The sequence below is a fragment of the Natrix helvetica genome (assembly GCF_964273705.1).
Source record: "Natrix helvetica genome assembly, chromosome: 15".
Lineage (NCBI taxonomy): Eukaryota > Metazoa > Chordata > Lepidosauria > Squamata > Natricidae > Natrix > Natrix helvetica.
Window position 1 is genome coordinate 4,152,112 of NC_138565.1, and position 19,172 is coordinate 4,171,283.

General features: G+C 44.9%; 1 protein-coding gene across 2 annotated transcripts in view; it reads right to left on the minus strand.

The window, feature by feature from the left end:
* Window positions 1-19,172, minus strand: part of WHRN (whirlin) — a gene marked incomplete at its 5' end in the record, with an annotated part of 63,032 nt that overhangs the window by 15,820 nt on the left and 28,040 nt on the right. For both annotated transcript variants that reach the window (XM_081967233.1, XM_081967232.1), the window contains 3 exons: window positions 5,030-5,066; window positions 5,627-5,829; window positions 11,751-11,876. In XM_081967233.1, coding sequence (XP_081823359.1) covers window positions 5,030-5,066; window positions 5,627-5,829; window positions 11,751-11,876 — 366 coding nt within the window. The remainder of the gene's footprint in view (window positions 1-5,029; window positions 5,067-5,626; window positions 5,830-11,750; window positions 11,877-19,172) is intronic.

A 19,172-nucleotide genomic window follows, 5' to 3' on the forward strand; every position in this document is an offset into this window, starting at 1 on the left:
TACGGTAAATTTAAGGGATTTATAAGTGCTCGTATTTTCAGAATGGCATTTTCCCCAAAGCAATTATATTGCAGGAATAATATTATTGTAGGCATTAAGCAGAAGAGCCTTCTTTTTTTAGAACTAAAATATCGGCTTCTTGTTTTACAACACATGAATGAGAGTGGTTTTCTTTCTTTTTAATTCAAGTTTTTTTTAATTTTTAATACAAATTATACATATTACAGGAACAAAGTGTTGTCTTTTCTTTTACCTCCTCTCATTTAGATAGTCCATTTTACATCATAGCTTTGTTTTCACTTTCGGCCAAATTATTCTCTTTCATCTCTATAGTTATTTTTTTCTTAATACGAAAACAATGCCTTCAATCGCCCCTTCAAAATCACACCAAATTTTATAATACAATAGCAAGACTTGGAAGGGACCTTGGAGGTCTTCTAGTCCAACCTCCTGCCTAGGCAGGAAACCCTATACCGTTTCAGACAAATGGCTATCCAATGGCTAACCTTTTACAACCCAATGTAAAAAAGATGTGGAGACTCTAGAAAGAGGGCAGAGAAGAGCAACCAAGATGATTAGGGGACTGGAGACTAAAACATATGAAGAACGGTTGTAGGAACTGGGTAGGTCTAGTTTAATGAAAAGAAGGACTAGGGGAGACAGGATAGCAGCCTTCCGATATCTCAGGGGCTGCCACAAAGAAGAGGAAGTCAAGCTATTCTCCAAGGCACCTGAGGGTAGAACAAGAAGCAATGGGTGGAAACTAATCAAGGAGAGAAGCAACTTAGAACTAAGGAGAAATTTCCTGACAGTGAGAACAATTAATCAGTGGAACAGAAGTTGCCTCCAGATGTTGTGAATGCGCCAACACTGGACGTCTTTAAGAAGATGTTGGACATCCATTTGTCTGGTGTAGGGTTTCCTGCCTAAATAGGGGGTTGGACTAGAAGATCTCCAAGGTCCCTTCCAACTCTGCTATTCTATTTCTCTTAAATCGAAATTCCAAATCAAGATTTCAGCAAATAGAATAGAGGGAGCGGAAACGCAGCGGTTTCCCAGACGTTGCTGAATGCGCAATGCCTTTCCTCCCAGGCCAAGCTACCTGGGGCTATGGGGAAATGCGTTTAAGAAACATCTGGAGGTCGAATATGTATTCAGGGCTGCAGCAGGTTCTTATATTTGTTTTTTCCCCCCTTCCTTGCATTTCGGCTGTATTTCAAACGCTCAACCATCTCATTACCTGCTGGGGGTTATGAATGCTGATGGGAACACGCTCAGTTTTAACCTTGACACCTTGGCACTCTTCCTTTCCAGTAATTTCTCCAGCCATGGAAAAAGCTGGATTGGAGAAAGGAACGAGGCGGTGGGCGTTTGATGACCCTGAAACGCAGCGGGACGGACGTGAGCAGGGAGCCTGCTGAGAGGAGCCTGTGAATGCTGGGAACGTTGATTGGAAGGTAGCTTTGTCTTTTTTTAAAAAAAAAAAAACCCAGGCTGATTGCTCTTGGGGAACATGAGAGGGATGCTTCTGCCCGCCGGCAGGTTTTCAGCCTGCGAGGAGAATTAGGGGAGGGAAGCGCTATGGGCCTGAGAACGTAAGAGAAGGATTGATGAGTCTGTCCATGGTCCCCTTCACTCAGCATCTGTTTTCCAAAGGGACCAAGTGAGGGCGAAGGGATGCTTGTAAATAGAAGATAGAGAGTTTTTCCTCCTCCTCTCTTCTTCATTCTCCTTCTTCTCTTCTCTCCTTCTATTCTCCCCCTTCTCTTCCTCTTCCTTCTCCTCCTCTATTCTTCCTCCATTCACCTCCTCTTCTTCCTGCTTCTCCTCTGTTCTTCATTTTCCTCCCTCTCCACCTCTATTCTTCCTCCATTCTCCACCTCCTCCTTCTCCTCTTCTATATTTCCTCCCTTGTCCTCTTCCTCCTCTATTCCTCCCTTCTCCACCTCCTCTTCTATATTTCCTTCATTCTCCTCTTCCTCCTTTCTATTCCTCCCTTCTCCACCTCCTCTTCCTCCTCCTTCTCCCCTTCTATATTTCCTTCCTCCTCCTCCTTCTATTCCTCCCTTCTCCACCTCCTCTTCCTCCTCTTTCTCCTCTTCTATATTTCCTCCACTCTCCTCTTTCTCCTCTATTCCTCCCTTCTCCACCTCCTCTTCCTCCTCTTCCTCCTCTTCTATATTTCCTCCACTCTCCTCTTCCTCCTCTATTCCTCCCTTCTCCACCTCCTCTTCCTCCTCCTTCTCCCCTTCTATATTTCCTTCATTCTCCTCTTCCTCCTTCTATTCCTCTTTTCTCCACCTCCTCTTCATTCTCTTTCTCCTTTTCTATATTTCCTCCATTCTCCTCTTCCTCCTTCTATTCCTCCATTCTCCACCTCCTCTTCCTTCTCCTTCTCTCCTATATTTCCTCCATTCTCCTCCTCCTCCTCCTCTATTCCTCCATTCTCCTCCTCCTCCCCTACTCTTCCTCCATTCTCCACCTCTTCTTCCTCCTTCCTCCATTCTCCTCCCTCCTCTTCCTCCCTTCGCAACTGGCATTAAAAGGAATGAAGATAAGAGGGAATCTTCAAGATTAACTGTTCATAAGCCTGTTTCCCATGGATTTTTTCCAGGGTCCTTTGAAATTTTGTGGGAAGGAAGCAGTGAAATGTTATTCTGTTGGAAGCACCATAAAGAAGCCACTTCATGTTCCCAGGAAACCAACCCGTCCTTTGCAGTTGTCACTCTGTTGAGTTGTACAGCTTAGTTCTTCCCCTCTGGTGCCACTTTCCTACGCACTGCAGCTGCCGGTGTTCCACCTAGCATCGAGAGCAGGCTCACCTTTGGGATCAATTGTCCTTTGAAGAGTTTCATTGCACATACCGCCGAGGGTAAAAGCATAAATTGGTTCTGAAATTTTGGACCAATTGAATTTCTGCCGTTTGCCTCTTTAGCGTTTATTCCTGAAATTGCTTTCTCCCTTAGTTTGGAGAGCCCTCGAAAATCCTGAAGGACTCTTAAGGGGAAGACACCTCAACCTGGCAACTCCTTGAGTAATAGAGAATAATAATTGGCTTTCTGGAGTCAGAAAGGGGATCGTACGTAACGCTGTAATTACAGCTAATCTGTATATTAGTGTCTATAAGCCACGGTGGTGCAGTGGTCGGAGTGCGGTACTGCAGGCTACTTCTGCTGACTGCCGGCTGACTGCAATTTGGCAGTTCAAATCTCACCAAGCTCAAGGTGGACTCAGGCTTCCGTCCTTCTGCAGTGGGTAAAATGAGAACCCAGGTTGATGGGGGCAAGAGGCTGACTCTGTAAACCACTAAGAAAGGGATGTAAAGCACTGTAAAATGGTATAGAAGTCTAAGGGCTATTGCTAAGTGCTAAGTCCCTATCCCTCCCTCCCTCTTTCCCTCTCTCTTATCTGTTTGTCTGTCTGTCTGTCTGCCTGCCTGCCTCCCTGCCTCCCTCCCTACCTACCTACCTACATACATACATACATACATACGTACGTACGTACGTACATTCACGATGGCGCAGTGGTTAGAGTGCGGTACTGCAGGCTACTTCTGCTGACTGCTGGCTGCCTGCAATTTGGCAGTTCAAATCTCACCAAGCTCAAGGTTGACTCGTCCTTCCGAGGTGGGTAAAACGAGGACCCAGATTGTTGGGGGCAAGAGGCTGACTCTGTAAACCGCTTAGAGAGTGGTTTAGAGAGCAGCCAATCACCTCCAAGGTGTGGCTTTACTCCCAAGACAACCCTGCTTTCTTAGCCGTTCTTGTCTTCTGGCAGCTCTGCACATGCGCACACTGGGAACAGGCTCCAGCTGTTCTTCTGCCTCACTGCTGTCCCTCTCTGCCTCCGACGCAGAGCCCTCGCCTGAGCTTTCCTCAGCCCCCAGGACTGGCCCATGTTCCTCCCCAACCTCCTCACTCTCCGACTCTATTGTCAATTCCACTGGCCAACGGCGAGCCACAACCAATGCTAGAAGGGAGGGGACATCACCATTCAACCCCCAAGCTGCAAATATCCTCTTCTATCGATGCCATAGCTGTTATCGTGTTTTATTACTCCCCCCCCCCCCTCCATCTTCCCGAAAATTCAAACTGCTTATCGTGCAACTTTTGCTCTGCAGGAAACGAAGGCTAACAAGCTCCAAGGGAGCAGCACAGAAAGAGTCTCGTAAATCTCTAAGTCCGCAGAAGCCACCTCTGCCACCTTGGCAGGTGTCCGTTTTAAGAAAGGTCAGGAGGCGGTTTTGTTGCTTTAGAAGTAGAAACTCTGCAAAATATTCAGAGGTGGACCAGCAGCGGTGCTTCTTGTTCTGACTGAGGCTTCCCCCAAAAAGCCCGAAGCAGATTCCTGGTCCCGACAAAAACCCCTTTTTATTAAACGAATGTGAATTCCTCTCATTCCCATTCAGCAAAGGTCTGGTAGACAATCTTTCAAAGGTGTATTTATGACCACAGACCTTATCTAGCTTGGAAAGCTGCCATCTAAATATTTTCCCAATGAGGTGCTGTGCAAGGAAAGATTGGGCACAGAGTCTCTGAGATTCACAGACAGATCTTCACACTCCTGAAACGAATCTAACGACCAAACGAACAAATTGTTTCCTGCAAAAGCCCTCTCCCCTTTCGCTCCTCTTTTATTTCCTATGGGATCGCCAAATCACTGAAATAAGCGCTCGGCCTTATTTTCGGGGAGGTCTTATTATTTTTGAGGTGCAGGAGGCGGCGAGCGTGGTCACCTCATGGCTGCTGTTGTGTTGCAATATTTTCAGGGAGGGCTTATTTAAGCGCATGCGCTCAAAAGCCCGATTGGGCTTCTTATCCGGGGAGATCTTATTTTCGGAGGAACAGGGTATGTTGATGGAAGGACACTTTGATTCCGAAACACGGATGAATGTTGAGACTCCCTGAACAAATGTTTCGCTGAGGAATCAAATTGTTCAGGTCAATTGGGGTTGTAAGTTGAGAACTTACAACCCCTGGAACAGAACAGGAACAGAACAGGAAGCTAGCTTCAAAATGTCCCACCTTACCTTTGGTGTCGTCTCCCCCATGGGATCGTCAGAGGCCCTGCAATGAAAGACAGCTGTGATCACCAAAAAAAAGAAAGTTGGGAATGAAGATAGATGGAGATCTTAGCCATTGGGTGATGTTACAGAATAAGAGAATAACGGAAGGGACCTTGGAGGCCTTCTAGTCCACCCTCTGCTCAAGTAAGAGACCCTGTATACCATTTCAGACAAATGGCTGAATGTTGAACGTTGACAAATTTTGGAGATCAGAGGTGCATCAGAGATTAACAGAGTTGGAAGGGACCTTGTAGGTCCTTTAGTCTAACCCCCCTCCCCCTCATTCAAGCAGGAGACCCTACACCATTTCTGACAAATGGCAAATCCAGTCTCCTCTTGATGATGAAGCTCCCACAACTACTGAAGGCAACTTCTGCTACATGGGTTGATTGTTCTCATCGTCAGAAAATTTCTTCAAGTTCCCAAGGTTGAGAAACGCTGGTCTACTCTATCGCGGAGCTTAGCATTCTTAAGGAAAGAGCCCACGGCTCCCGTCCAACTGCCTGTGCTTACCACAAGCCCCTCCTGCAAAGGAACGCTGGTCTGAGGAGTGACACCCACCCTGCTGAATTGACCATCGTCTCTCCAATTTGAGAGCTGCCGATCCACTTGGTCTCATCCACCGTGGCCCGGGCGTGCGGAAGCCGTCCTACGTCTTTGATGGTCATGATGAGATGACGGGAGGACTTCAGGAGGTTCACGGCCTCGTCGTGGGAAATGCTGAGGAAGCTTCTTCCGTTGACCTCCAGAATCTGGTCTCCAATCTGTAGGGAAAGGGAGGAGAGAAGTGGCCGTTGGAAGTCCCCAAACTGCTTTTCGAAACGTTGGAGCTTCTTGGATGAGAAGCGAAATGTTTTCGAGGGGAAAACAATCAAGCTCAGAGATCACCAAGGACCCTGCAGTTGTCGTTGTCCTCCTCCTCCTCCTCTTCTTCCTCCTCTTCCTCCTCCTCCTCCTCCTCCTCCTCCTCCTCCTCCTCCCTCCACTCCACAAATCCTATTCCCTTCTAGCACTGATGATGTTACTTAGTTGGGTCATAAAATGTCTGCAAGAAAACAAGCCAGCTCGGAGATCACCAAGGACCCCACAGTTCTCCTCCTCCTCCTCCTCCTCCTCCTCCTCCTCCTCCTCCTCCTCCTCCTCCTCCTCCTCCTCTTCCTCCTCCTCCTCCTCCTCCTCCTCCTCCTCCTCCTCCTCCTCCTCCTCCTCCTCCTCCTCCCTCCACTCCACAAATCCTACTCCCTTCTAGCATTGATGATGTTACTTAGTTGGGTCTGCAAGAAAACAAGCAAGCTCGGAGATCACCAAGGACCCCGCAGTTCTCCTCCTCCTCCTCCTCCTCCTCCTCCTCCTCCTCTTCCTCCTCCTCCTCCTCCTCCTCCTCCTCCTCCTCCTCCTCCTCCTCCCTCCATTCCACAAATCCTACTCCCTTCTAGCACTGATGATGTTACTTAGTTGGGTCTGCAAGAAAACAAGCAAGCTCGGAGATCACCAAGGACCCCGCAGTTCTCCTCCTCCTCCTCCTCCTCCTCCTCCTCCTCCTCCTCCTCCTCCTCCTCCTCCTCCTCCTCCTCCTCCCTCCATTCCACAAATCCTACTCCCTTCTAGCACTGATGATGTTACTTAGTTGGGTCTGCAAGAAAACAAGCAAGCTCGGAGATCACCAAGGACCCCGCAGTTCTCCTCCTCCTCCTCCTCCTCCTCCTCCTCCTCCTCCTCCTCCTCCTCCTCCTCCTCCTCCTCCTCCTCCTCCTCCTCCTCCTCCTCCTCTTCCTCCTCCTCCTCCTCCTCCTCCTCCTCCTCCTCCTCCTCCTCCTCCTCCTCCTCCTCCTCCTCCTCCTCCTCTTCCTCCTCCTCTTCCTCCTTCTTCTCCTCCTCCTCCCTCCATTCCACAAATCCTACTCCCTTCTAGCACTGATGATGTTACTTAGTTGGGTCATGAAACGTCTGCAAGAAAACAACCAAGCTCAGAGAGCACCAAGGACCCCTCATTTCAACGCCGAGCTCCAAATAGTCTCCTTTTTTCCACAATGATTGATTTAACCCTCCCACCCCTTCGAATTGCAAACCAACAAAACACCCTCCATTCGCACAACACCCTAAATGACACACTTTTTAAAAAAAGAAGAAGATTTCAATAAGGTTAAAACTAACCAAGCTTCACTTTCAGGGAGAGGGGGCGGTCTATAAATTTAATAAAACCTAAAACCTAAACCTTTCGGTGGAAGCCCGGTCCCTGGGTTTGTAATTGACCTGGTTAAAAAGTAATTTTCTCTCTTGTCCAATAGCCAGCTAATTAACAGCGACGGAGAACATTGATCAACTCAGGCTTCCAATCTCTCATTCCTTCTCTTTGCTGGTTGAAATCAAATCCCAGGTCACCATCGACAAGGGCAGTGGTTGGAAATAGCCTTTAGGGTTTCTGCTTCTATTTCTCATCAACTGGCAATTCTCTCTTCCCACCCCCCCACCCCCTGGAGCTGCCTGCCATTTATAAAACAAGGCAAACTTGGCAAGAACAATGCCAGTGGGAAGAGAATCACATTAACAAATTTTATTGCCATCGTGACTCTCTTCCCCTCTACGGAGCGTTACATTTTTTTTTCATGCACAGGTGGCTTCATTTTATTTATTTCTTTGTTTGTTCGATTTGTCAAGCGTGTATAAGATAATAGATGTAAGTATTTGTGTTATTGGTTCGATTCCCAGTAAGGGCATGGCTAGCTGATGAGAGCTAAATAGCTTGAAATAGATCTATACTAGTCTCCCTTTAATTATTTATCAGCACAAATACAACACTAATAGATGTAAGTATATACAATATTATGAACACATGAAATGGGTATGAATAAACGGAGACAGTAGGGCAGGGGCAGTAGGCACGTGGGTGCGCTTTATGGACCTCTTAGGAATTGGGGTGAGGTCCACAATAGACAGTCTTAAGGTTAAGGGTTTGGGGGGTTTGGGGAACAAGCCACAGAGTCAGGTAGAGCATTCTAGGCGTTGACCACTCTGTGGCTGAAGTCGTCTTTTCTGCCATCGAGTTTGGAGCGGTTGACCTTGAGTTTGTATCAATTGTGCGGTCGTGTGTTGTTGTGGTTGAAGCTGAAGTAGTCATTGGCAGTTAGGACGTTGTAGCAGATAATTTTATGCACTGCGCTTAGGTGAGACCGAAGGCGGCGTAGTTCTAAGTTGTCCAAGCTCAAAATTTCAAGCCTGGTTGCATAAGGGATTCTACTGCGAGCAGAGGACTGGAGGACTCTTCTCGTGAAATACCTCTGGACCAGGGGTGGGTTCCTGCCAGTTCTAACCTCTTCTATAGAAGAGGTTCCACAAATCTACAGTGCCGTTTAGAACCAGTTCCAGCTCCCTCCCCCCGCCTGTCTGCACATCATCAAGATGAAGAGCGAGAGGAGGAATTCTAGGAGTTGGAAGTCCACAAGTCTTAAAGCTGTCAAGTTTGAACACCCCTGGTTTTTTTTTTAGGGGTGCCAGGGTCTTGTAACTTGACAGCTTTAAGACTTGCACACTTCAATGCCAGAGTTCCTGAGCCAACATGACTGGAGGAGGAATTCTGGGAGTTGAAGTCCACAAGTCTTAAAGCTGTCAAGTTTGAACACCCCCGGGTTTTTTTTTCTAAAGGGTTAGGGGTGCAAGGCTCTTGTAACTTGACAGCTTTAAGACTTGCGTGCTTCAAATGCCAGAGTTTCTGAGCCAACGTTTTGGTTGCTAAGCAAGAGCGTTGTTAAGTGAGCTTCACCACATTTTACAAGTTGGCCACGCCCACCCAGTCACATGGCCGGCAAGCCACTCCCATCCAGTCACATGGCCGGCAAGCCACTCCCACAAAGCAGGCCACACCTACAGAAGAGGTTCTAAAAAATTTTGAAACCCACCACTGCTCTGGACCAGCTCAATTGTATCAATGTCCGATATACAGTGTGGATTCCAGGCAGACGAGCTGTATTCGAGGATTGGTCTGGCAAAGGTTTTGTATGCCCTAGTTTGCAATAGAATGTTACCGGAGAAGAAACTTTGCAATATTAGGTTAACAACTCTTAATGCCTTTTTGGCAGTGCTGTTAAAGGGAGCTCAGGGACTTAGATCATTAGAGATGAGTACTCCAAGGTCCTTGACAGAGTGAGGCTCATCTACGAGGTCGTATCCGCCCAGCTTATATTTTATGGTCTGATTTCTTTTTGCCAATGTGTAACACAGAGCTTAATTCACACTTTCATAACTTCTCTGTGTGTGTTTCCATCGGGGAGACGAGAAAGAGAAGGAATTAACAACTGCAGCGAGTCACTTAACAACGGTGGCAAGAGCGTCCGTAAAACTTGTAGCAAAATTCACATAACCATGATCTCGCTTAGCAATGGAAATTGGTGGGTCGTAAGAGGAGGACTACCTGTATGAATCCTGGCCGCCCAAAGGTTGCAGAGTTTCTGCCTAGGTATGATTTGTAAGAACTGGACTTAGTTCTTACAGGGTCTCCTGCTTGGGTGGGGGGTTGGGCTAGATGACCTCCAAGGTTCCTCCCGACTCTGTTATTCTGTTATTATTCTGTTATTCAGACGTTGTGGGAGCTTCATCCCTGGAAGCTTTCAAGACGAGATTGGACTGCCATCTGCCAGAAATGCCATAGGGTCTCCTGCTTGGGTGGAGAGTTGGACTAGATGACCTCCAAGGTCCCTTCTGACTCTGTTAATCTGTTAAATTGTGGGGAAGGCTTCGGAGATTGTGGTCAAACCGGCACCCCAGTGCGGTGTTCGCCTGTGCAGTGTGACAGCCAGCACTTTAAAAGCTAGGTCAGCGATGAATTATTCATGGTCCATGGCTGCAAGATATATGTCCCTGCCCTAGGATTGGGGGAGAGAGATATTTACTTCCAACCAGAGAAGGAGGGAGAGGAAACCTTTTGTCACCAGCCCTAGCGTATTCTCCCGTGATCAGATGACAAGCAATCGATCAAGTCTCAGCTGGGAAATTTGCGGGATTTGGCAAAGATGGAACACAGCAGACTGGAAGTCAAAGCAAGCAGCTGCATTGCAACCCGACAATCGCTCGATTTTAACAGCATCTGTACAAGTATAGTCTGAAATGTAACACTACAAACAGTGTATATGGTCTGTGCTGTTTGCTGTTTGTTGCAAGGAGGCAAATTGCTGGGAGGCAGAGGCAGATTTCCCCCCCCCTTGTTTTCCTCCCCAAAAGCTAGGTGCGCCTTATACTTCGGAGCGTCTTATACTCCGAAAAATATGGTAGGTATGTGAGTCTACTTATTCATGCCTGACCGGTTGCAGGTAGAAGTATGACACCAAAATCTAGGCATTACTCTTGGGAGAGTTATTATTTTCTACTTGTAAGGGGACAAAGGAGCAGATGGAATAATAACCATCTGCTGAAGACCTGAAGCCATTTATTTGTAGGAAATAATGTTCTTTTATTATACACCCAAAGTTATCATTTCACATGTCTTTCCCGAGCCTAATGTTCTGTCGCCGGTTTGAAACCATTTGGCATGTTACAAAAAAAACAAGCAATTTTTGTGATCCAGGACAGAAAGGAGAAATTTCCTTTTGGGCAGCTGACGAGGGGAAGGGATGGTGATGGTTTCAGTGGGAGACTAATGAGCAAATGAACGGAAAATCGCCGTCGGGGGAAATGGAGAATTGCCATCTCTGCATTTTGTCACCTTCCGACAAAATATGAAGATTGGTGGTGGATACTTTTGAGTGGGCGGAAGTGACCTTGAAACAGGGGGAAAGAAAAATAGGATGAGTGAGACCTCCGTCCTCATTTAAGGAAGATGGGCATTAACTCAGACTAAACTGAAAGTTACAGAGATGGCATCTTCTTTATGACATCCCTACTAATCTGATTGAGGATCTTGCAAAAGAACAAAAATGGTCAAACATTTCCAATTAGGACTGTCCAGAATGGTTTTAGAAGCTTCTTTCTTCCATGGATAAAAAGAACTTTTGATATTCTACCTTATTCACAAAGTGTCTGAGCATTTCTTTTGAATACTCATATGCTTTTGTTGCGTTTATTTTCTATAAGAGGTGGAGTTGAGAAAAGTTGCTTCTACTCTTGATCACGTTCTACATACAAGTATTAAATCTGGATTTACAAAGAGATCTATTAAGGCTTTAAAGGATTTACTGAGACGAGAAAAAGAGAAGGCAAAAAGAAATCAAGTTCCAGGACATTATTTCCTGATTGTTAAAAGTGCAGGGAAGGAATATAAAGTTGGTTTGTTTGATCAAGGTTGAAATAGTTACATAGTTGTTTCTGGTAGCTCTTAATGGATTTTTGCTGATGAGGAATGAGCAACAAAGCTTTAAGATTTTGTTAATAATTAAGAGATGAGTTGTAGGAAAAATAGCCCATTTGTTGTTTCTTAAGAGATAGCTATAATTTACTAAAATTGTTTGTTCTGGTTATGATGAGGTGGGAAGATACTTCTTTATTCTTCCTTTTCTACTTTTTCCTTTCTTCTGCACTTTTGGAACTTTTATTAGGTTTCACTTTTTCAATTATAATCTTAATAAAATTACTTTAAAAAGAATTTAATATGAAGGAAGCATCTCCTGATAGATATCAGAAATTATATCTACACACCTTTATTTCTGCAAAATGGGGGCCCCTCCTGGACTCACCCCAGAATCTCAAATGAACTTACTTTCAAGCCAGTGTTTTCTGCTTCCGAATCCTTGTCCACCCCCGTGATGTAAATCCCGAGGGCGTATTCGGACCCCCCTCGAATCATGAGACCCAGAGATCGCCCTTCATCCAACACAAGGTTAACCTGCACCAAGAAGCAAGGAAAAAATATTTTAAAAATTGACCATTGAATTGTACTGGTGGTTCTGATCGAGGCTTCCCAAGAGCATGAATCAAATTCCTTGTCCCGGCAAAAAACCCTTTTATTAATTGACTGTGAATTCTGCTCATTCACATCCAGCAAAGTCTTTCGAGGGAGGATTTACGGTCACAGACCTTATCTGGCTTGGAGAGCTGCCAGGCCGATCTCTGCAAAACTTGGCAAGGAGCCTTGGAGAGTCACCAACCAATGAAGCGAACTAATGGTCTCCTGCAAACTCCACTCCCCTTTTGCTCCTCTTTTATTTCCTCTGTGAGGGGCCATTCATCATTCACCTGTGGCCTTACTCCCAAGTCGACCCCTGTTCTTTAGCTGTTCCCTTCGCCTGGCAGCTCTGCGTATGCGCACACTGGGAACAGGCTCCAGCTGTTCTTCTGCTTCACTGATGTCTGACTCCGAAGGCTGGCTTTTGGTGGGCCACAACACAGGTAAAGAAAGTCTTTCGACATAGAAATGACCTTCACTGCTTTTCAGAACTTGCCTTGTCCGTGGCATCACACCAGCTGTCCTTGACTTATGACCACAGTTGAGCCCAAAATTTCCGTCGCTAAAAAGGAGAGTTGTTAAGCGATAAGATTCTGGTCTTATGCAAAAAAAAAAAAAAAAAGAACAATTGATGTGTAAATTACGAAATACGGCGTTGATAATGTTTGGAGGTCATCAGATATAAGTTTTTCCAGATTTCAGTAGTCAGACTTTACAATGGAGGAGAGAGACGCGTCAATTACTGAAGAAAAATAATATTAATCATAGCCGGGGCTATCCAATTTTTTTTTTTTTTAGATTTCCATATGGTGGAAGATTTTACAGAGTTGAAACAAAGGAGGCAGCGTTGGAGAAATTAAGGGAGCTCGGAATCATCAATGAGTGAGATGTCGAAATAAATCTGGAACGCCTCGAGCAATTTCAACCAAACTTGGTACACAGATGACTTACTCTCTGGAGAAAAATACTGTGGGGGTAAGACACCCCTAACACCCCTCGTTGTTGTGTGTGTGCCTCTGTGTGTGTGTGTGTTCCAGAATAACTCTGGAACGCCTGGGCCGCTAAAATGAAAAGGAATGAATTATATCTGTAGTGTCAAATCACAGTACTTCTGACAGTGATCGTGTGCTTTTTGGATTCAAGTTCATGTCTGTGTGTTTTCCAGCAGAACTCTGGAACGCCTGGCCTGCTGAAATGAAAAGGACTGAATTATATCTATAGTTTCAAATCATAATACTTTTGACAATGATAGTGTGCATTTTGGATTCAAGTTCATGTGTGTGTGTGTGTGTGTGTGTGTGTGTGTTGTGTGTGCGTGTGTGCGTGTGTGCGTGTGTTCCAGCATTACTTTGACTTGACACTATAGATGCAATTCATTTCTTTTCCTGTCTAATACAGGATTAGCATAAATGATAACCCGGGGAACGCCTAAAACCTAAAAATGCAATTTCCATCAAACTGTGTGTGATCCGGGTACCGTTGTTTTTTAAGCCATCATAATCCACATACCTGCTATAATATTCATCACAATAATTTTGATAATATAATAATCTGTTGTTGTTTTTTTGTTTCTCTCCTGTAGTATGGTTCTCAATTTGATTCTCTCCTAGGTGCACCCACTTGGACATATTTTCCTTAAACATTTCCCTGCTTGAATCTAAGCTCTGAGGTTGGAAATAGCGACGGTACTTTACTTATCCGGGGTGCACCATGAAAGCAGCCTCCTCCCAAAGCAAACATGAATTGCTCTGCTGCCAGCTTGTAGTGCTTTAAAAGTCTTTAAAAACACTTTAAAAAAGGATGTTTTTCACAGCCATACGATCCAGGGCCGGTGGGTGAGTAGGGAAAGGGGCTGTTGCTCTCTTGCAAAGCAGCTCTGCTGCCAGCTTGTAAAGTAGTGCTTTAAAAGTCTTTTAAAAACACTTTAAAAACACTTTAAAAACAGCCTCTCAGGATGTTTTTCACAGCCATACAATCCAGGGCCGGTGGGTGAGTAGGGAAAGGGGCTGTTGCTGTCTTGCAAAGCAGCTCTGCTGCCAGCTTGTAAAGTAGTGCTTTAAAAGTACTTAAAAAGCACTTTAAAAACACTTTAAAAACACCCTCTCAAGATGTTTTTCACAGCCATACGATCCAGGGCCAGTGAGTGAGTAGGGGAGGGGCAAGTACAGCAAGGTCAAAGGCAAAATGGACTGCTAAATTGGCCATGCCCACCCAGTCACGTGATCACCGAGCCACGCCCACCCAGCCGGTCCAAGCCACCCTCCCCAAAAGTCTGAATCGGCCCCCTGTTTAAAAAGTTTGAGGACCCCTGGTCTAAGCGTGATTGCTATTCCTTGAAAACCGCCACTGAGTTCCACTGTACAGGTGAGAAAGAGGGAGAGACTCAGCCAGGTTGGCATGGCCAAGTTTTAATTGCTTTGATTCGGCAGCCAGGTTCATATTGCTAAAGCACCCCCCAAGAGAGGGGAAAAAAAGCAGATATCATTTTGATTAAAATTCAGGCGAAGTGAAGTGCAGCTCCAGCAGACACAGGTAAAAGCATCCCACACCTCCCTTCTCACTTTTGAAATATTAGAGTAGAACAAACATTGCTTCGGGCTCTAAGATGAGATACTGGAAAAAAAATAAAAATCAGATAACTTAAAGGGAATGAATTCTTTTTTTTTTTCCCCCTCTTTAGTCTGGGGAGCAATTAACCAAGCCGGAGAGGGAGAGAGAGAGGAGGAGAAAATTATCCATTTGCAGGGAGCAGGCATCCTTCCTTGCAAATCAGGAAATAGAAAAGAGCGTTAATTCCATATTAATTAGGGAGATTAACAACCAGAAAATATTCTAAAAGCAGACTTTGATCAGTTTAATAAGATCCGGAACACTGGGACCGGTTTCATTGTTTTGGAAAAAAAAATCAAACAAACCCCACCAACCGTTTTGAATTATTAATGGGACAAAACAGCCATTTTTTTTTAAGGGAGAGAGATACGTTTTACCGGGTTGGTGAAGATGGGGAATAAAGTTGGAAGCCTAGACTGCATAGATAACGATCGTGATAGCTGCCTACAAACCAAGTTTTGGCTTTTTCCCCAAACCCACTGAAGATGGTCTGAGTCCTATTTTAACCACATGCTCCTTTCAAATGGGTAGGGGCAGATCTTGGCTGATGTAAAAAAAAAACAATCAGGATATGTGCTATGGCCTGCCAGCGGCCAGCGGAGGTGGCAGCAAATTCGGACAGTGAGGAGGTTGGGGAGGACGATGGGCCAGTCCTGGAGTCTGGGGAAGGCTCTGATGAGGGCTCTGTGTCGGAGGCAGAGAGGGGGCCAGGGCCGTCTGACAGTTATCAGCTGCCTTCGTAGTCAGACATCAGTGAGGCAGAAGAACAGCTGGAGCCTGTTCCCAGTGTGCACATGCGCAGAGTGAAAGGGAAGAGCTAAAGAACAGGAGTCAACTTGGGAGTAAGGCCACAGGTGGACGATGAATTCCCCCTCCCAGAGGAAATAAAAGAGGTGGCAGCAAATTTGGACAGTGAGGAGGTTGGGGAGGAACATGGGCCAGTCCTGGAGTCTGGGGAAGGCTCTGATGAGGGCTCTGCACTGAAGGCAGAGCGGGGCCCAGAGAGGGAGCACGATGAGAATATATCTGCTGAACAAAACTCCGCATTGGCGACAAGAAAGGCATCCGGCCAGTAAACATTCAGTTGCCCAGACTCCACCCCACGGGGATGTTATTAAAAGAAGATGATGATGAATAATATGGGTTGGCTGGCTTTGTTTCACCATGTCGTTTGAACCCCGTCTTGATGGCTTGTCAACCATGCTTTGCAGCTGAGCATATTGTTGCACCCAGAAACGGTTGATTTATTCAATAAACCATGTTGAACAAATCATGGCTGGTTTGAGAGCCAGTCCAACCTTCTTCCAAATGCGTCAGACCACAAAACCTTGGGTTAAATACACACAACAAATTGACCACGACAATGTGAGCTGTGTTAATACCCCTTTATAAGGCCTTGGTAAGGCCACACTTGGAATACGGCATTCAGTTTTGGTCACCACGATGTAGAAAAGATGTGGAGACTCTAGAAAGAGTGCAGAGAAGAGCAACAAAGAGGATTAGGGGACTGGAGGATAAAACATATGAAGAACGGTTGCAGGAACTGGGTATGTCTAGTTTGATGAAAAGAAGGACTAGGGGAGACATGATAGAAGTCTTCCAATATCTCAGAGGCTGCAACAAAGAAGAGGGAGTCAAGCTATTCTCCAAAGACACCAAAGTGGAGCATCTTAGTCCATCCCTCCAGCTGTTGGTAAGGAGGGTGCAGCTTATCTGGGGCTTTAAAAGACAGCAGCAATAAGATAAATTGGCCGGGTGAGATCTCACGATGCCAAGGGGCAGTTTTCAAGGCACAACCCTTGTCTCCCCGATCGCTGAAATATGTAGCAGCGGCCTGCCAGATATGACAGAGGAAAAGGAACAGGTTCTGGAAGGGGACCAGATGAACAGAGTCCAAAGATATCCTCCTTCCATCCGAGCTGGTGGGCTGATGTGCCCTTTTAACACTCCCCTTGAACGATTTAGCGCTCCTGAATGAAGTGAAAACAGACAGTGCAGTTCTCCGCGTTTGGAAGGACAGAATAATTGGAGGTTACCGGTTACTCTGACCTTCCACTGTTCAATCAGAGGCAATCAGCACTGAATGCCTGGAGATAAGACTCCTCTGTATATGGATACACTGAGCATATGGAGAAAGATTTAACACGTGTTGTAAAATATCCTGCGGCCGTACGGCTTAGGGAGCCTTCTTTGTTTCTTTCCCACTTGTGGCCTGCCAGCGGTCAGAAGAGCTGGCAGCGGAGTCGGAGAGTGAGGAGGGTTGGGGAGGAACATGGGCCAGTCCTGTGGACTGAGGAAAGCTCAGACGAGGGCTCTGCATCGGAGGCAGAGAGGGAGCTAGACAGCAGTGAGGCAGAGAAACAGCTGGAGCCTGTTCCCGGTGTGCGCATGCGCAGAGCTGCCAGAAGACAAGAACATCTAAGAAAGCAGGAGTAAAGCCACTCCTTGGAGGTGATTGGCACCTCCCAGAGGAAACAAAAGAGGAGTGAATGGGGAGGGGGCTTTTGCAGGAAACAATTCGTTCCTTCGGTCGTGCCAAGAGTGGAAAGCTCTGTTTGTGACTATAAGAGACTCAGTGCCAAGTTTTGCCTTGCCCTGCCGTTTGGAAACTTAGTTATCTGGCAGCGTTCCAAGCGAGATAAGGTTCGTGTGGATAAATATCCCTTTGAAAGACTGTTTGCCGAGCCTTGCTGGCTTGTGAATGAAAGGAATTCTCAGTCGTGTAAATAAAAGAGGTTTTACCTCTTGCTTTTTAAGGAAGCTTAAGTCAGAACACCACTTTCCTGGAAATCAGAATACAGAATAACAGGATTGGAAGAAACCTTAGAGGTCTTCAAATCCAAACTTGGTCAAGCAGAAGACCCTGTTCCATTCCAGGCAAACAGTTGTACCATCTTCTAGTTTCTAGGTTCTATCCTATCTAAAGGACACCTAACATCAAAAACATCATCCAAGAAGCACAACAAAGAATGTTCTTTCTGCGCCAACTCAGGAAGCTCAAAGTGCCCATGTTGCTGCGGATTCTGTTCCACAGAGGAAGGATTGAGTCTGTCCTCTGCACCTCCATAACTGTCTGGTTTGGTTCTGCAACCCAACAAGACAGACACGGATTTCAGACGATGATTAGAACTGCAGAAAAAGCAATTGCTACCAACCTGCCTTCCACTCTGCACGAGCCAGAAAGGGGGCTGTGGAAATATCTACAGACCCCTCGCATCCTGGACATAAATGGTTTCAACTCCTGCCCTCAAAATGACGCTATAGGGCACTGCACACCAGAACAACTAGACACAAGGACAGTTTTCCCCCGAATGCCATCACTCTGCTAAACAACTAATTCCCTCAACACTGTCAAAATATTCACTAAGTCTGCATTATTATTATTATTCTCTTCCTTCCTAGTCTCTATCTCTTCCCACTTATGACTGCAGGACTATAACCTTGTTGCCTGCTTCTTTATTATTATATTGTTTATTTAGTTTCCTAAATAAATTTTAGGTTGCTTATTTAGTATTCTATGACTATCGCTAAGTTGTATCTTATGATTCTTGATGAAGATATTTTTTTTATGTTCACTGAGAGCTTCTGCACCAGACAAATTCCTTGTGTGTGTCCAATCACACTTGGCCAATAAAGAATTCTATTCTATTCTATTCTATTCTATTCTATTCTATTCTGATAGTCTATTCTATTATATTCTGATCATATTCTGATCATATTCTATTCTATTCTATTCTATTCTATTCTGATCCATAGTCTATTCTATTATATTCTGATCATATTCTATTATATTATATTATATGCTATTCTGATCCATATTCTATTCTATTCTATTCTGATCCACATTCTATTCTATTCTATTCTATGCTATGCTATGCTATTCTGATCCATATTCTATTCTATTCTATTCTATGCTATGCTATTCTATTCTATGCTATTCTGATCCATATTCTATTCTATGCTATTCTGATCCATATTCTATTCTATTCTATTCTATTCTATTCTATTCTATTCTGATCCATATTCTATTCTATGCTATTCTGATCCATATTCTATTCTATTCTATTCTATTCTATTCTATGCTATGCTATGCTATGCTATTCTATTCTATTCTATGCTATTCTATTCTATGCTATTCTGATCCATATTCTATTCTATGCTATTCTGATCCATATTCTATTCTATTCTATTCTATTCTGATCCATATTCTATTCTATGCTATTCTGATCCATATTCTATTCTATTCTATTCTATTCTATTCTATTCTATGCTATTCTATTCTATGCTATTCTGATCCATATTCTATTCTATTCTATTCTGATCCATATTCTATTCTATTCTATTCTATTCTATTCTATTCTATGCTATTCTATGCTATGCTATGCTATGCTATGCTATTCTGATCCATATTCTATTCTATTCTATTCTATTCTATTTTTAAAAAAAACCCAGTGATGGAGCAGCTATAACTTCTGAAGGCAAGCTGTTCCACTGATTCATTGTTCTCACTGTTAGGACATTTGTCCGTCGCTCTAGGTTGCTTCTCTCTTTGATTAGTTTCCATCTGTTCCTTCTTGTGTTGCCCTCGGGTGCTTTGGGAAATAGGTTGACCTCCCCTTCTTCTGT